We start from the raw sequence: 19,744 nt of genomic DNA on the forward strand, positions 1-19,744 counted from the left end.
GATCTTAAGGGGAGCATTAAACATGGAAAGGAACAACTGGTACCAGCCACTGCAAAAACATGCCAAATTGTAAAAGAAGATTGATGCTATGAAGAAACTGCATCAAATAATGGGCAAAATAACCAGCTAACATCATAATGACAGGATCAAATTCACACATAACAATACTAACCTAAAATATAAATGGGCTAAATACCCCAATTAAAAGACACAGACTGGCAAATTGGACAAAGAGTCAAGACCCATCAGTGTGCTGTATTCAGGAGACCAATCTCACGTGCAGAGACACACACAGGCTCAAAATAAAGGGATGGAGGAAGATCTACCAAGCAAATGGAAAGCAAAACAAAAAAGCAGGGGTTGCAATCCTAGTCTCTGACAAAACAGACTTTAAACCAACAAAGATCAAGAGACAGAGGAGGCCATTACATAATGGTAAAGGGATCAATTCAACAAGAAGAGCTAAGTATCCTAAATATATATGCGCCCAATCTACAAAGAACTTAAACAAATATACAAGAAAAAAAGCAAACAACCCCGTCAAAAAGTGGGTAAAGGATATGAGCAGACACTTCTCAGAACAAGACATCTATGCAGCCAACAGACACATGAAAAAATGCTCATCATCACTGGACATCAGAGAAATGCAAATCAAAACCACAATGAGATACCATCTCACACCAGTTAGAACGGCGATCATTAAAAAGTCAGGAAAGAACAGATGTTGGAGAGGATGTGGAGAAATAGGAACAGTTTTACACTGTTGGTGGGAGTGTGAATTAGTACAACCATTGTGAAAGACAGTGTGGCGATTCCTCAAGAATCTAGAACTAAAAATACCATTTGACCCAGAGATCCCATTACTGGGTATATACCCCAAGGATTATAAATCATGCTACTATAAAGACACATGCACACATATGTTTATTGCAGCACTATTCACAATAGCAAAGACTTGGAACCAACCCAAATGTCCATCAATGACAGACTGGATTAAGAAAATGTGACACATATATACCATGGAATACTATGCAGTCATAAAAAAGGATGAGTTCACGTCCTTTGCAGGGACATGGATGAAGCTGGAAGCCATCATTCTCAGCAAACTATCACAAGGACAGAAAACCAAACACCGTATGTTCTCTCTCATAGGTGGGAACTGAACAATGAGAACACTTGGACACAGGGTGGGGAACATCACACAACAGGACCTGTCAGGAGGTCGGGGGCTGGGGGAGGGATAGCATTAGGAGGAATAACTATTGTAAATGACGAGTTGATAGGTGCAGCAAACCAACATGGCACACGTATACCTATGTATCAAATCTGCACATTGTGCACATGTACCCTAGAACTTAAAGTATAATAAAATAAAATAAAATAAAAATAAAATAAAACTGCTTAAGCCTTCAAGGGCTAATTATGTGCAAAGTAAGTGCCTCTGGAAAGCACTCTGATAAATTTAATTCCAGAATGAAACTCACAGAGGAAAGTTGCCCTTATTATTGATTTTGAAATCATTAGCCATTAAATCATTCATTTAGCTAAATAAATAATGACCAATTTTCTTTAGTCTCCATACAAATCTTTTCATCAACTTTATTAAAAAGTTCTAAAAAGTCAGATTATGTTAGGAAGTTTAATTTGTATTATGACCTACTTCTAAACTAAAGTCAAGAATTACTTTTTTACCACAATTTTTAATCTGTGTCATTTATAACCTACATCACTCTTCAATTCTGCTGAGTTTCTGACAAATATTTGATACTATAAAATAGCCAAAGGTAACTGTTCCAGATATATTGGCATTATCAAAATATACAAAATGTGATAGGGAATATGAAAATGCTTCATAAATTATAAACCCAAATGTAAATAAAAGAGATTATTATTATTAAAATCACCTCTATATTTAATATTGATGGTATAGTAATACGTTTTCTTAATATAAATCATAAGTGCTCTGAAATGGTTTTATCGTTCAATTATATTTGAAATTTTTAATTCCTTAATAGACTTAGATTCTTTCTCTGGTGAAATATTAAAATCTAATTGTCAGAAAATATAATCTCAAGAAACACCAGGGCAGACAAAAAAATCACTGCAGGCCCTTAAAATCCCATAGACATGACTAGGAACAGTACACACACTAGGATGCAGGCACACTAAGAGCATACGCTCAGTTCACTGGCCCAATGACTCCAATAGACACGCTGTACTTTCATCATGGTGAGGAGACATTCATTGTGCACCTACCACATAGAAAATCCTCACAGCTGTGAGGATAAAAGAGTGAGAAGTAGATGTGCTACTCAGAGTTTGAACCTTAAGTTGAAGAGACCACACACAGCCATAAAAGACATAGGGAGCTTTTTCTGTGCTGCCTGGTGAGAAGCTCAGAGAGTTAAATCTCAGTATGAAGAATGGACACACGAGGCTGGGGAGAATCTAATATCTGAAGTGAAACTTTCCAAATAGTCTGGACTATGGTTTCACAACTGAATCCCCTGAGGTTCTCTAGAAAACACTTGATGTATGAGCCGGGTGTGGTCTAGGAGGCTGAGATGGGAGGATTGCCTGAGCCCAGGAGTTTGAGACCAGCCTGGGCAACATGAGGAGACTCGGTCTCTACATTAACAACAACAAACACTAGCTTGGCATGGTGGTGCGCACCTGTAGTTTCAGCTACTCAGGAGGCAGTGGTGGGACGGTCACTTGTGCACAAGAGGTTAAGACTGCAGTGAGCCACAATCATGCCACTGCACTCCAGCCTGGGCGACAGGGCAAGACCCTGTCTCAAAACAAACAAACAAACAAAACAAAACAAAAAAACCTGGCCCAATTCCAGAGTTTCTGGGGGGAAAAAAATCATCTAAAACGGATTCTAAGACCACAGTATTTCTTAAAATTTCCTGCCAGGTGCAGTGGCACAAGCCTGTAATCCCAGCACTTTGGGAGGCCAAGGTGGGTGGATCACGAGGTCAGGAGATCGAGACCATCCTGGTTAACACGGTGAAACCCCATCTCTACTAAAAATACAAAAAAATTAGCTGGGCGTGGTGGCGGACGCCTGTAGTCCCAGCTACTCGGGAGGCTGAGGCAGGAGAATGGCATGAACCCGGGAGGTGGAGCTTGCAGTGAGCAGAGATCACCGCCACTGCATTCCAGCCTGGGGGACAGAGCAAGACTCCGTCTCAAAAAAAAAAATTCCTAAGAGATTCTAAAGTGTAACCAGGAAGGAGAACTACAGAGGTAAGTTTGAAAAAATTGTGAAATCCAAATTGGATCGACTACAAGGCAAGGTGGTAGCAAGGGCAATCATGCAGGTCAGGGGACCAGTCTGAGCGAAGGCACACATGTGGGAGCCCATCAGGGTGCCACTGGAGAGCAACAGCCCAGGACAGAACATTCAGGCTGTTATGCCCATTTTATAGATAAGAAAAGGGAAGCACAGAAGAACGGAATGATATTCTTCTGCTTAAAATCCCTACAGCTTTTGATAGAGGGTTCCTTCAAAACATTTAAATTCACTCACAAAGCCTTGCATTTCTTCTCAGCCTACTATGGCTTCATCTCTCCACTGGCTGGCCACACACACCCTTCCTCTCCAGGTATTGGAATAGCTTACAGATCCCTGAAAAATCATAAAGTTTTAAATCTTCTCTGCCTCTATGAATTTTATTCCATCTTCCCAAAATATCCCATTTCTTCTTGCCCCAAACCCACCTCTCTATCCATTTCCTCCCTTATTCATCCTTTCAAGTCCAAGTCAAATATCAGCTGCTTCAGAAAGCCTCTTCACAACACCTTCTCCCTCAGCTGCCACCTCTACCATCCCAATGCCTCTGGGTTTGCCTGTCATAGCGCCTATCACACACACATCTGTCTGTCTCCCCAACTCTTTTACAAGCCCGTCGAAGACAGGGACAATGTCTCCAACTTTATATTGTAAGTTCCTAGGACAGGGCCTAGCACACAGGTCGCTCGAGGACCTCTCCTCCAGTGAATAATGTCCACATGGTTAGAAAGGAAACTGGAAGAGATCTCTGATCATCTTCAAGTATGTTTCCCCCACTCCATAAAGCTCCACAAGAAAACCTCACTATTTGCTTTACTTCTCAAGATCATTTTGATGTCTCATCATTTAGTTATCAACTACCATAAAGACAGCTGAGCACTGAAAGGATTCTATGAAAAGAGGAGGCCGACTAACCCAGAAATATGCACCTTTCAAGGGCCTAATTGCTTACACACTCAACATTTCTTCAAAAACAGCACTCAAAAAGATCAGCAGACTTAATACACTGAGCAATCAGTTTAAGCGGGTCTACTCCAAGAAAGCAGCCGTCTTTAAGACCCTTAACCATGTGCTTCCATTATTTTGCCTTTTTGTAAACCACACCTTTTACATGAGATGTATTCAAATTCACATACATGTACAAGCATACCTCAGAGATACTGTGAGTTTTATTCCAGACTACTGCAATAAAGTGAATATTGCAATAAATTGTATCACACAAATTATTTGGTTTCTCAGTGCATATCAAAGTTGTGTTTACACTATACTGCAGTCTAATCAGCAGGCAATAACATTATTTCTCGAAAATCATGCATATACCTTAATTGAAAAATACTTTATTGCTAAAAAATGCTAATCATCATCTGAGCATTGAGTAAGTCCTAATCTTTTTGCAGTGAAGAGTTTCAATGTTGATGGCTGCTGACTGATCAGGAGTGTGGTTGCTGAGGGTTGTGGTGACTGTGGCAATTTCTCAAAATGAACCAACCTCTGCTAGCTTCATACTTTTCTTCTGTAGCTTCCGTACCTCTCTCAGGCTTCACAGAATTAAAGGCAGTAAAGGGCACCTGTTCTGGATTACACGTTGGCTTAAGAGAATGTTATGGCTGGTCTGATCTTCTATCCAGGCCACTAAAACTCTCTCCACATCAGCAATAAAGTTGTTTTGCTTTCTTATAATCTGTGTGTTCACTGGAGCAGCACTTTTAACTTCCTTCAAGAACTTTTCCTCTGCATTCACAACTTGGCTAACTATTTGGTGCAAGATGCCTAGCTTTCAGTCTTTCTCAGCTTTCAACAGAGCTTCCTCACTAAGCTTCATCATTTTTAGCTTTTAATTTAGAAATGTGCAACTCTTCCTTTCACTTGAACATTTGTAGGCCATTATAGGTTATTAACTTGCCTCATTTCAATACTGTTGTGACTCAGAGAACAGAGAGACCCGAGAAGAGGGAGAGAGATGGAAAATGGCTGGTCAGTGGAGCAGTCAAAAGACACACATTTATCAATTAAGTTTACATCTTACACTGGTGCAGTTCATGGTGCCCTAAAACAATTACAAGAGGAACATCAAAGATCAGTAATCACAAATCACTGTAACAGATACAATAATCATGAAAAAGTTTGAAATACTGTGAGAATTATCAAAATGTGACACAGATATGAAATGAGCATACAGTGTTGAAAAAATAGTTCTGATAGACTTGCTTGACATAGCGTTGCCATCAACTTTCAATTTTTAAAAAAGCACTGTATCTGCGAACTGCAATACAGCACAGAACAATAAAATAAGGTATGCTCACACTTAACAGACTAAATAATAAAAATATCGTATAAACCAATGTTTGCGAATGTTCTGGTTATTACTTCAGTCCATTATTATGCCAAATAACAGGTCCGCATCCAACCTAGTACTTTCTTAAGGTCTCAGATTCTATCTGTACAAACTACCTTGATAACCAATCATATTTAATCCATGGGCCAACTGATGTAAGACAATAAAAAGAAAAGCAAGAAGTAATAAAGAATAATTAAACAGGGAAAGACAAACATGACTATACTTTTCATATATACTCAATTTCAACTGTAAGATGTGCCATAAATTTAATAATAGCTTTTTGGAGAAGAAAAGAAACATAAATATATCCATAACTGTGATACATGCCCTGATAACAGAAGGACAGATAGAAAAACATGCATCTCAGAATCGAAGAAATATGGTAAACGTAGTAAAAACCTCTGGTGTTCAAGGGACCCTCACAGTGGATAGGGAAGTGGTATTTGCCTCTCCTCGCCCCAGCAGCATGTGAGTAGTGATAGAAAAAAACATCTAAAAATAAACTACAGTATCAGCTTTTGGGGGGAATTAGCAGTTCTGTTCCCTGTATGCATTTTTCCGAATTTTACTTTATATAGCAAAGTGCTCAGTTAACAGACAGCACTGCCCAGGCTTACTGGCAGTAAGAGGTGGCCAGTAATACAATAAAAAGTACTAATAAGTAATAAAATAATAAGTGCAAGTTGTGGATAGGACTTTCAAGAAAACTGTTTTTCCGTCACCCTTTTCCTCCTCACTGATATCTGAAATATAGACAAGATAGCTGAAGTTCCAGCAGCCTTTGCATTATGAGATATTCTCTAAGGATGGCAGAGCAGAGAGCGGGGGAACTGAAAAGGCACAGTCAAAGAAACCATCCTAGAACCTTAAAAAGAAGGAGGCTAAAGGGAAAAAAGGTATCAATTGTAAGCTGTCTTTGGTAAACTTGCATGCATTTAATTCTTTTCAAAAATTTCCACATGGAAAGATATTCCACCAAGCAGAAAATTCTGAAGATCAAATACGATCTACATTCTATTAAGCATAAAATCAGGAAATAAATTTTATTGAGCATTTTTTCCATTCACTATGAGAATCACTTTACATAACTAGCCAGTTAAAGATAGGAATAATATTCATCCCTTTAAATCCTCAATATAACTACAAATCCTGGAAACAGTAGGTTCTCAAGAAATGTTTTAAACAAAATGGATGAATGAATCAATGATAGTGTCAAGTTATGCAATTCAAAATTACTGAAAAATGTCTTTTCCAAACTCTTGTTCATTCGTACATTCTTGGTTAACAATGTACACCTAGAGTTACACACTGTCAAGGAACTAGAACCTTCTCTCTTACCTTCAGTTGTTGGAAATACTTCTTCTCCTTTATTTTTAGCCTCTGCCAGTTTTCCAGTTCTCAGCAATACTTCCGCAAAGCTTTCCACCGGAACAAGCTGATAAGTGTCATAGGTTCCTTCAGACTGGACAAAAGAAGCAGTTTCACTATGCAATAGGGTGCCTTTTGTCCTACAAATACATGCTTAGAAAACACAATTGTAGGATGTTATGCTTTCTGGTGACCTGAATAATAACTGCTCAGAAACTAAAGCATATTTTTTATGAAACATTTTTAAACAGATTTTAATCTCATAATGTGTCATAATATATACCAAAAACACATGTAAAAACCAATGATTAACATGAGTAAGAACCAAGATAAAAAGCCCATTTTCAGAAAAATTTTAGTTTTTGTTTCTATTGTCTACAACAGCATGACAGTTGTATCTATGTTCTTAGACACACTGTCCTTACCTCAGTGACAAAAGGATTTGAAATGACAGATTCATAAAAAAGATGACACCCTTGTTTCTCTAGATCTTCATTGGCTGTAGTTCCAATTTGATATGCACCACCACATTTTTGCCCCTAAAAAGAAAAAAGTAAAGAATAACGGATAAAAAGAAAGAGAAGACAAGGAGGTAGAAGAAGTAAAAGCAAGGAAAGAAGGGAGAGAGGGAGGAAGAAAAGGCTGATTTCAGGAGAAACTGATCAATGCCTCCTGCGCTTCCCATGACCTAAAAAGAGAGCCAGAGTCACAGATAGCCAGCAGAGAATAAAGGGTAACTACTACATGCTAAGAGCAGTACATCAGCCCCACCCTGCAGTGCCTTTTTCTTTTCCCGGTCACTTTGACATCAATGAATTAGAAACACTGAAGTAGTCAATGTTGTTCACATGGTGAGTTTTCTACACTACAGTCAGAATAACCACTCGAAAACATCATCTTGTCCGTGTTGCTGCTCTGCTTAAAAATCCTTTAGTAGCTCTGAACGAGGCAAACAACCAACAGCCTAACAACCAAACTACGTGGAATATCATTTGAGGTTTTTAAATGTTAGCTAATATTAAAGGCTAACTTTCCACCTCAACCAAACTGCCCACTTTATGCATCCTATCCGCTTCTATGTCGTTCTCCCACTGTGAGGGTCCTGCCCTGCCAACTGCCTGGTTAGATCCTAACTTTCCTTCCAGGCCCAGTTCAGACCTTACCTGCTGAATCCTTGCCAGATGGATGCAAGATGATATGACTGTGTCCCTTTCATGATCCTCATCTCCTTCACAACTACCACCCACACATGGCTTTAAGACTTGTTACCAGCACTGCAGATTAGCAAGAACTTTAGTATGCCTAGATTATAGATAATTATCTTTATGTTTTGCTCTCTCCAAATAGATTGTAAAGCTCCTTACTGGGAAAGGCAAGTAAAAGGAATTCACCCATTCCTCCAAGGTTTATTGTGGTTACTTTATACCAAGCATACATAGTCTAGGGAAATGAAGAAGCTGCCGCTGCAAATGATAAAAATTACAGCTGAGATTTAATAGTGTCTCAGTAAATGGCATCTTCACTTATCCAACTGTAGGGACCACTGTCCGCAGGTCTCCTCTTTCTTCCACATCCAGACCACCAGCAGGTCTAAAAAATACATCCCCAAACCAACCTCTTATCACTGTCTTTGTCACTACCCTGGTTCAAACTACCCACTTCTCTCATCAGGAGGACTGATCTCATGGTCTCTTTTCTTCTCTTTCTACAGCACTTAAATGAGCATAGAAAAAGTAAAGTTGGATCATACAACAGCGTTGCCGAAATTCTCCAAAAGCTTTCCATCTTACTTAAAACAAACTCTATAGTTGTTATCACAGTCTACATGAGGCTTTCAATGATGGGCCTCCTCACCACCTTCTGATCTCATCTCCTACCATTCTCCCCATTGTTCACTCAGCTCAGACCACACTGGCCCCTTTTATGTTCTATGCAGATGTCAAGCATGCTGCCCCAGTACGGGGAAGCTAGGGTTTGTATTTGTTCTCCTTGGTTCAATCATATTTCTGCTCAAAGTGACTCCTTTTCTGAAAATCCTAACTTCTCCATCTCAATCAGAACTTCACTCCTCAGGATCTACCTACCTTGCTTATGTAATCTTTGTCATGCTTGGTATCACCTGCCATTACATTGTTATACAAATATGTATTTTCTGTGTCGCCCTCACTGACATATAAGTTCCACAGGAGAAGGGAATTAGACTGAAGTGTTTCTCCACCATATTCCCAGTAATTACGACAGTATTTGACAGGAAAATAATGCCTAATAAGTATTTGCTGAATGAATGAATGAGAGGCACAAGGAGTGTTTGTTTGAGGCGAACTGCTAATAGTTGTATGTTTTTCCTCTGTGTTTTCCAGTGTAAGATTAAAGGACTGCAGTATGAGAATGCAGAGCAAACTCAGTTGCCCTACTCCCTGCCCTGACTTTGACTTCCAGAATGGAAACAAGAATCTGTTCAACTGTTTTCTTTCCTGAGAGCCCCCAATCTGTCTCCTAGCACTCTTCCTCAACTACCAGCCTGTAGAAGTATAGCAAAAGCAAGTAAGCATTGATAAAACTTTTCTTTTCATCTCACTAAATTCTGATACATAAACCAAGCCTTACCTAAATCTCTATTAGTGTCCTTTGCAAGTACTCCATGGGAGTATATCACATTCTATAAAACAGATTACTCATTCCCTATCTGATGAGAGGCCTACATTTCTTAAGAGATTGTTTTAACAATCTAGACAAGACAAAGATGTAACAGGGAAAACAACTGAAACATGCTAATGAATTTATATAAACCATGCAATTGATTTTAAAAAGAAAGATGCATTGCTTACCTGAAGGGGTCGAAGGTAAGTTAAAGACTTCTTCCACCATTGCCCATCACTGACGGCCTGCAGCACCGCCTTAGTGGTGGTCGTGGTGTTGGAAAGGACTTTCATGGTGGTAGCAGTGGTCCAGCGTAATAGGTCAGCTGAATTGCTACCTGGAACACCTACTTCATCCTAGCAAGGGCAAAAATGCATTCTCATAAGAACAGGGAAGATAGTGATAATGTGACTGCTTAAAATGATCAGATATTAAAAATCAAGACAGATAAATTTAAAAATCCATTGATCTTCGCTTGTTACAAAATAAATGTTAAAAGAGTACTATCAATATATTGTTCCTCTCTCAATCATTTGCCAAAAAATAAAAATAAAATTGGGAAAAGAGAAAAACAGCATAGTGCATTAGTTAAATAATCCCTCAGAAATATTTATAAAGCAAATAATTGGTATTTCATTTTTTACCAATCTAATATCCAAACCATGAGATACTCATATTTGTTTCTTTGACAATACATTTAAAGTATTTATTATTTAGGTTAATTAAGAAATAAATTATTCATGTGAATAATGCTACTGTGACCCAGAAAGAAGTAGAATATTCAGACAATCAACCTTTAACTATTAAAAGGCGTGTTTTCCATCCAAACAAGTAGGTAATTAATAGTGTTTGACGGGTTTATTATGTGGTACCTCCTGCCAATCCTGAAGCAATCAGCTGAAATTCTCACTCTCCGTTTACTAATCTGAGAGATTCCACAGGGAGAAAATGTCAATTCATTAATTACAGTCTTTGAAACCAAAAGGATGAAGACCATATCTGCATTTAGTCAAAGAAAAATATTATTTGTTCTATACCTTCTTAGTTTAGTGTCTATCCACTTCCACTTAGTTTTTTTCTTAAGAATCTCAGTTAAACAGAAGAAAAACTTAAGGCTTAGTTTATCAATGCCAATAGCTTGTTGTGACTCATAGAAGGATAATGTAATAGCTTGGTTTGGCTACTTAAGTCTACATCATGTTATTCATTAAGACACAATTTAAATAATAATAAAGTAATAAATCATGTAATCAATAATTACCAGGGCATCATCACATAACAAATACTTAGAACTCACTCTTCTAGATCAACTTGACAGTTGCCATATATGGTAAGTAGAATTATGGGTCCCCAGTGATGGCCATATCCTTATACCTAGAAGCTGTGACCATGTAACACGGCATGGCAAAGGAAATGGCAGGTGTGATTAACGGCACAGACCTCGAAGTAAGGAGATTATCCTGAATTATCTGAGTAGGACCAAGCTAATCACAAGTGCCCTTAAAGCAGAGGATATTTCTCAATGAGGATCAGGGAGAGTGAGTGTCAGAGATAAGTCATGGGGGAAGAGGCAGGAGAGATTTTAAGCAGTAGGGAACTCAACCCACAGTTGTTGGCTTTGAAGAGGAAGAAAAGGGAACCACAGGCCAAGGAATGTAGGCAGCCTGTAGACACTGAGAACAGCCCTCAAGTGATATCCAGTAAGATAATGCAGACCTCAGTCCTACAGCCATGAGGAATTAAACCTACCAACACCATGAAAGAACACAGAAACAAGATCTTCTCCAGAGCCTCTGGAAAAGAACACAGCCTTGCTGGTACCTTGATTTTGGCCTTGTGTGGCTCTAAGAAGAGATTCAACCAAGTCTGTCAAATTTCTGTCCTATGAGAACTGTAAAATAATCAGTTGCATTGTTTTAAAGCTGCAAAGTTTGTGGTAATATAAGACAGCAGCAAAAGAAAACAAATATATTACATTAGAACACAAATAAATGCATTTATTCTTCCTTCTAAAGGGAAACATATGTAAGCTATATTAACCAATGCTTACAATTTACCCAGCTGGCTATTGTTTAAGGTTCCCCACAAGTATTGTAAACTGGTTTGGTCATGCACAAAAAAGAAAAAAAAAATTGTTTCTTGTTGGTTTCTTGGGCATTAAAACGTGCAAAAACCATCAACTCAATGCAATATTATATACTATAATTTAATTATAAAAACAGCAACATATAAAAATGAATGATATGTAAATAAAGAAAAAAAAACAAAAAGCCTGTATACTCTCAGGGTAACAATACAAAAAATAATTGAGGTTTCAGTGCCAATAAAATACAGTATCTCCTCCTGGGTTCCAGATTGTGGCAGATACTACAGTTTAGTTCACTCGACTCCACTCAGACCCCCTTACAGATTGTCTTACTGTTGCTAGAAGTTGAGAAGCCAAAAACTATATTTCCTCGATTCCCTTATAGCTGGTGTTCCACACATGAACTTGTTTTCTCTCTCAGTTTATATATCTCATACTAGGCAATAGGGTGACAGAAATGAGTAAGACACAGGCTGTGCCCTCAAGGAGCTCAGAAAATAGGAAGGAAAGCAGAGATATAGAGAAATAATTACAGAATAATAACAACTTTTATACGAGAGGTATTAACGCATAGAGAGTACTATGAGAACACGAAGAGAGATCATTACATCCTCTGCCTGGAGGCGCGATCACAGAAGGCTTCGCAGAGAAGGTAATCTTTCAGAGGGAAAAAATTGACGGTTTCCAGAGAAGAACTGGTGAAAATGATTTCAGGAAGAAACTGCAACTTAAGAGGGTGCAACTTCTGAAACATGGCAAAATGGAGGAACCTTAAGTGACTCAGCAAAGACAGAGAACACAGCATGGAAAAAGAAATAGCAGGAGGTGAGGATGAAAGAAGGTAGAGTTAAGCCCTGCAAGAGACCTATAAGCCCTGCAAGAGAACTATAAACCACACCCAAGAACCTCCATTGTCAACTAGAGGGAAGGGAAAGCCACTGGAAGGCTTTAAAAAAAAGGGAGTAACATAATTAGATTTGTATTTCAGTAATATTCTTCCAGGATCAAGAATCCAGTTAGGAGACTGGTGCCTCAATCCCAGTTTAAAATAATTAGGGACTGAATTGCGGTAGTGACACTGGGAACATAATGAAGTTATCATTAGGTATTTTCCAATTAAATGTATATATTATGTTTAAATGGTTTTATACTCATTCATATAAATGTAAAAAGGGCCTGAGGTAAGTCAGATAAGTAGAGAAATTCCATCCAATCAGCTAACAAAGAAAGTTCAAGATGGAACTTACTGGAGATCTGGGAGAAAGAAAACAAAAATGGAAGGAAAGTCAGTAACAGGAAAACTATAATTGTCTGTGAAGCATGGTCAGATAGAGTGGAGGTAAAAAAAACGAGCAGTGCAAGTTGCTGAGGAATACAGAGGACCAGGTTCCTACAGAGAAGAAACAAAGACCCAGATACATTATTTACCAGCAGTCAAGTCCAGCGTCTTGTTTACAATATTCAGGAATCATAATGGCTACCATTTATTAAACACCTACTCTGTGTCCAGGACTGAGCTAAGTGTTTCATACAAGCATCCCTACATTTTACAATAACACTATGAAAGTGTTAAAAATTATAATGCTACTTGACAGAAAAGTAAACTGAGGACCAAATAAGTTAAATATGCTGCCTACCGACAACTGGCCTAGAGGTGTCTCCTCCTCTCTTCTCCTTAACCCAGTCTGGCATCAAAGTGTACAGTTCACTTGTTCTTTACAGGATTTTGACACGCTGGCAATATTACATGCACATTTATATTTGTATTTATTTAAGCTCATTTGTTTTTCTGCATCATAAAACTAATACAAGTTCACTACAGATGGTGTGCAAATTCAAAAAAAGCATGCAAAAGAAAAAGAATACTATTTATTCACAGTCCCATGGTGCAAAGACAATTACGGCCAGCATATGTTCTCCCTTCCTGTGTTTAATCCATGGTATCCTTTCTAAACAACTTTTCATTGATGTATAAGCCATATCAAATGATTGTATGGTTTAACCAAATTTAACAAGCTTATGTAACAAGCCCTTAGGCAGAGAAACACAACACCACCAGAATCCTAGAAGCTCCTCTCGGGCTCACTTGCAGCCACTAACCCTGCTAAAACAAACACTACCCTGATTTGCAGCAGCATAAATTAATTTTGTCTATTTTTATACTTCATATGAATGAAATTATGTACTCTTTTGTTCTGATTTCTTTCACTCAACACACATTCATTCAGATTTTGAGAGTAAAGATTGTTGAACTCCACGCCTGTAATCCCCGTACTTAGGGAGGCCAAGGTGGGAGGATGAGTTGAGGCCAGGAGTTTGAGACCAGCCTGGATAACACAACGGGACCTCATCTCTATAAAAGGTAAAATAAAAAAAAATTGTTCAACTCATTACTATGTCATATCGTGTTGTAATAAACATGCCAGAACTTACTTATTTTTTCTTCTATTAAATGAACATTTGGGTAGTCCCCAGATTAAAGATAATACCAATAGTGCCGCCCTGACATGCTGATAATTCTATTTTGGTGAACATATGCTTTTCTGGTACATACTTAGCAGTGGAATTGCTAAGGCATAGAATATACATTTGTCCAGATTTAGTAAATAGTGCAAATATTTTCTGAAGTGGTTATTACACTAGCCAGCAATTATAAGAGTTCTGGTTGCTCCACATCCATACCAACAAATGGTATTTCATGTCTTTTTCATTTGAGCAACTCTAGTAATTCTGTAATGGTATCTCTTTGTGGTTTTAATTTGCACCTCGCCAGAGACTAATGAAGTTGAATACCTTTCTGTATATGTTGGGCCATTTGAATACATTCTTTTGTCAAGTGTCTGTTGGAGTCTTTTGCCATTCTTCTAATGGTTATCCATCTATTTTATTCACTTATAGAAGCTGTTTATATATTCTGGATACACATTCCTTATTAAATACATGAATTGTAAATATTTGCTATTACTCTGTATATTACATTTTCATTCTATTAATAGTGTCTTGTGATTAACAGATGTTAATCTGTTAATTGGACTAATCTTAAATTAGTCCAATTCGTCAGTTTGAATTATGATTAGTATTTTTTGTATCATATTTAAGAAATCTCCAGTCTGGCAACAAAGTAAGACTCCCATCTTTACAAAATAAAAAATTACCCAGGCATTGTGGCACATGCCCCTAGTCCTAGCTCTGTGGGAGGCTGAGGCAGTAGGATTGCTTGAGTCCTGGAGGTTAAGGCTGCAGTGAGCTGTGATCGCACCACTGCCTTCCCGCCTGGATGACAGGGATCCTCATTTCAAAAAAAAAAAACGGAAATGGAAATCTTTGCCTGTTCCAAGATCAAAAAGATGTTCTAAGTTTTCCTTGACATGCAATATTTTTGCTGTAAGTAAAATCATAAGACAGTATCACACTTTTACCCATTGAAATATTATATGCATACCATATATTGATATTTATTTTTTTGTTGTTCTTTCCAACTAGACAGTGAGCTATTCAAGATCAGGGACACAATTTACTCATTGCTATAGCCTCACAGTATGAGAAAAATCTCTATTGCTTGGATGTATATATAGGTGTAAGAAGTCCGGTTTTACTGTGCTGTTTAAACGTTTGAAGATATATTTTCAAAGGTCTCATTTGTGGTCAGGCGCAGTGGCTCATGCCTGTAATACCAACATTTTGGGAGGCAGAGGTAGGCAGATAACGAGGTCAGGAGTTCGAGACCAGCCTGCTCAACACGTGAAACCCCGTCTCTACTAAAAATACAAAATTAGCTGGGCATGGTGGCACACACCTCTAATCCCAGCTACTCGGGAGGCTGAGGCAGGAGACATGCTTGGACCTGGGAGGCAGAGGCTGCAGTGAGGTGAGGACACACCAATGCACTCCTGCCTGGGTGACAGAACAAGACTCCACATAGGAAAAAAAAAAGTCTCATATGTTGTATTCAGAGTGGGTAAATGTTATTCAAAAAAGATTTCATGTCACATTTTCAATTCCTGTTCATCTTTAGAATCTTCTAAATTGAGAGGATGTAGTGAATGATTTGAAAGTCATCAAATAATCCAAGTATAGAACTGAAAATATAAACATGATAAGAATTATGGCACTTAAGCAGAATACAACTTCATTTAGAGGTAAATGAAACCAATTGAAAAATATCAATAAAAAATGCAGGCTAAGCCAGCACAGTGGCTCATACCTGTAATCCTACTAGTTTGGGAGACTGAGGCAGGAGGATCACTTCAGGCCAGGAGTTTGAGACTGGCCTGGGCAATATGGCAAGATCTCATCTCTACAAAAAAAATTAAAAAATTCATTTAATTGTTTAAATGTTATATTTAATATTTTAAAAATTAAATAATTTTTTGTGGTGGCATGTGCCTATAGTCTTAGCTACTCCAGAGGCTGATGAGGGAGGACTGCTTAAGCACAGGAGTTTGAAGCTGCAGTTAGCTATAATGGTGCAGTCCAGCCTGGGGGACTCGGGGGGAAAGAGTGGGAAGCAGGTGAGGGATAAAAGACCACAAATTGGGTTCAGTATACACTGCTCAGGACATGGGTGCACCAAAATCTCACAAATCACCACTAAAGAACTTACTCATGTAACCAAATACCACCTGTTCCCCAAAAACCTATGGAAATAAAAAGTTAAAAACAAAAATAAAAAAAGAAAAATGCAGGCCACAAAACAATTATTCTATTTCATAAAAAGGACCTAAACTGTGCTTCCTACCTAGCTCAAAATAGGAATCTTAAAATGTATGAAAGTTAAAAGTTTGTTTCAGAAGATAAATGAAATTCACGTGCTCAGAAACGTATGTGATAAAAGGATTTCCTCTAAGAGCTTCTCCTAATGAGAATCACAAAAAAGAAAGTAAAATGAAAGGCTCATTTGGACCACAGAAGTGGTATTTAATTTGGGGGCAGTCTACCAAGATCATAGTTTAACCAGAAACATTAATGAAGAAACTAGATTTCATTTAACTTCATATAATGGAGAAAGAAAAATGAGGTTAGGCAAAACTTACCCCCGAAATGATTACTACTGCCACTTTTTATATTCATAGTGGCACACTGCTAATTAATTTAGAGTGTATAACAGCAGAAATAGATTAAACCTCAAAACCAAGTCATCAGTTCCCAGCATAAAAGTTAACATGAAATCTCATTAATGTCAAGTGTGTTACACAGCTCAAAGCTTAGCTTATTAAGCACTAATAATATTTTTCAAATCCTGTAACAACAGACACCATCACCAAACAAGTTCACAAGAACACGGATAGTTCCATGTGTCAAGTGTGACTCACAGAAAAAATTATTGTTGGCCAATTACTATGACAAATAATCTATTTGGGAGTAGCTTTCTCCCATATCTGGCAATAAGGGTTAATTTCTGAGAAATCTATTGGCCTACTGCAAACTGAACTGGTGGTACATATAAACTAGGCATGGATTACAAACAGTTTAGGTTGAGCTCAACCACTACCACTCTCCTCCAAGATAGCCTTAAATAAGCCAAAGTACTTCCCTGCACCTAACACTTACTTATAGCAAATTTCATCTGAACTCAAAATACTAAGCATGCAATCCTTATTACCGGTGATACTACTTTTAGAAATACCTGTCAGAACAAGCAACAGAAAAACACTCTATGGAGTACATCACTCTAAAGTCTAACTCTGCTTCATCTCATCTGCCAATTAGCAGGCAAAGTTACAGCTTAGCTGCTCTCATGTTTAGGGGCCATGGACTCCTACACATGTCTGATGGAAGCTGAGCCCTTTACTCAGAAAACGGAACAAATGTGCACGTGCACTCACATGAATACAAAGTCACACACACACACACACCCCAAATCAGGCATACTGGCCAGGTGCAGGGGCTCACGCCGGTAATCCCAGCACCTTGGGAGGCTGAAGCAGGAGGGTCGCTTGAGGCCAGGAGTTCAAGACCAGCCTGGGCAAAATATTGAGACCCCCGTATCTAAAATAAATAAAATAAAAATTAGCCAAGGATAGTGGCATATGCCTGTAGTCCTAGCTATTTGGTGGGCTGAGGCAGAAGGATCACTTAAGCCCAGGAGTTCAAGGATGCAGTGAGTTGTAACTGCACTACACTGCACTCCAGCCTTGGTGACACAGCCAAACTCTGTGGTCCAAAATTTTTTTAAAAAATTAATATTAGGCATACTACTTTAGGGGTTTTAGAGGCCAAACTCTTCTTGGATCTCCTAGAATTCTTGGATCCAGATTATGAAACCTACATTCCGGAAAAAGAGAGGTGTATAAAGCATATTTTTATTTTCTTTTTTCCATGCCCAATTTTTAAAATTACTTTTGATAAATGATTTTGGGTTCTAGATGAACCCACAAAGTAAGTTTACTGACCACATAATTACGCATGCCTACTATGTTTAAGACCCGGTGCTAGGCAACAGGATTACCATGACGATTAAGATATGGCCCCTGCTCCTAAGAAACTCATGGAACAGTAGGGAAGAAAGGAAAATAAGGCAATTTGCTTTATTTCACCAATGAACTGAGAAATTATCAAATAGGATCCCATTCAAATATTCCTCCCCATTTAACAGCAGAACTTATTCCCACTCATCACATCCATATCTTACTTCCCTCATTTACTCATTCATTCTTCCACAAATGTTTATGACATCAACTTGTGACAGGCATTGTTGTAAATTCCGGAAATATAACACTGACCAAACATGCATAGTATCTGCTACAAAGAGCTCACAATCCAGTAAAAGACAAGCAAAAATAAATATAAAGCATGTCAGAAAAGCATATCAGATAAGTTTTATACATATTTATGAGTTAGAAAGAAAATAAAGCCATGTGGGGAGGGGTGACAACACTATAATAACACAGAGAAAGAGTACATTTGAGCAGACACCTGATGGAAGTGAGAGGATAAGTCATATGGATACAGATATTTGGGAAGAATGTTCCAGGTAAAATACAGCAAGTATAAGGATCCAGAGGCAACAGCTTGCTGGGAATGCTTAAAGAATGGCAAAAAGGGGGAGAAAAAAAAAAAAAAGCCAGTATGACTAGCAAAATGAATGTGTGTATTGGGGGCAGTGAAGAGGTGGAAGGAAAATAAAGTCCAACATTAAAGCCTAACAGTGGGGAAAAGAGACCCTGTGTGTCCTTGTAGATGATTGTAAAGCCTTAGTTTCTACTATGAGTGAAAGGTTTTGAGAAATGTGTCATGATCTGATGTAATCTGAAAGAAACACTTTGGCTATATTGTTGACCATAGACTATAGCAAGAGCAGAAGCAGGGAGACAAACAGGACACCACTTTATGACTCTAGGGGAGATATGACGATAATTTAGACCTGAGTGGTAGCAGTGGTGATGGTAAAATGGAGCCCAATTCTGAGTCAACTGTGAAAGTGGGGTCAGCAGGATGTCCCAAAAAGGAGGAGAAGAATCAAGGATGGCAGCAAAAGATTTATGATGTGAACACCTACAAAGAGTTCTATTTCATGACATGGGAAAGACTACAGAAAGAAGGTCATTGTTTCGGGGGATGTGGGAGGTGGGGGGAGGAAGAGGGTTGAAATCAGTAGTTCCATTTTAACATATTGAGATTGGGTTGTCTATAAGAAATTAACTGGGAGGGGGGAGGGATAGCATTAGGAGATATACCTAACCTAAATGATGAGTTGATGGGTGCAGCACACCAACATGGCACATGTACACATATGTAACAAACCTGCATGTTGTGCACATGTACCCTAGAACTTAAAGTATAATTAGAAAAAACAAGAAATTAGCTATAGATCTTAGGTTGGCAGCTGTACATTCAAGTCTGGAACTCAGAAGAGAGGTCAGGGCTACAGCTATTAAGCAGCGAATCATCAGCACAAAGTCAATTATTTCAAGCCAGGATCATGGATGAACGCATCTAAGGAATGAGTGCAGACAGAGATGATGTTTAAAGGCTATAACCTGGGGTATCTAACATTTAGCTGTGGAGATGAGGA

The 19,744-nt window shown here is 38.3% G+C and overlaps 1 protein-coding gene across 1 annotated transcript in view; it reads right to left on the reverse strand.

Moving 5' to 3' along the window:
- Positions 1–19,744, reverse strand: part of NBAS (neuroblastoma amplified sequence) — a 406,203-nt gene that overhangs the window by 152,409 nt on the left and 234,050 nt on the right. The window contains exons 36-38 of the mRNA XM_011942078.1: positions 9,833–10,000; positions 7,430–7,543; positions 6,975–7,098 (exon numbers count right to left, since the gene is read on the reverse strand). Coding sequence (XP_011797468.1) covers positions 6,975–7,098; positions 7,430–7,543; positions 9,833–10,000 — 406 coding nt within the window. The remainder of the gene's footprint in view (positions 1–6,974; positions 7,099–7,429; positions 7,544–9,832; positions 10,001–19,744) is intronic.

The sequence above is a fragment of the Colobus angolensis genome, unplaced genomic scaffold (assembly GCF_000951035.1).
Source record: "Colobus angolensis palliatus isolate OR3802 unplaced genomic scaffold, Cang.pa_1.0 Scaffold205, whole genome shotgun sequence".
NCBI lineage: Eukaryota > Metazoa > Chordata > Mammalia > Primates > Cercopithecidae > Colobus > Colobus angolensis.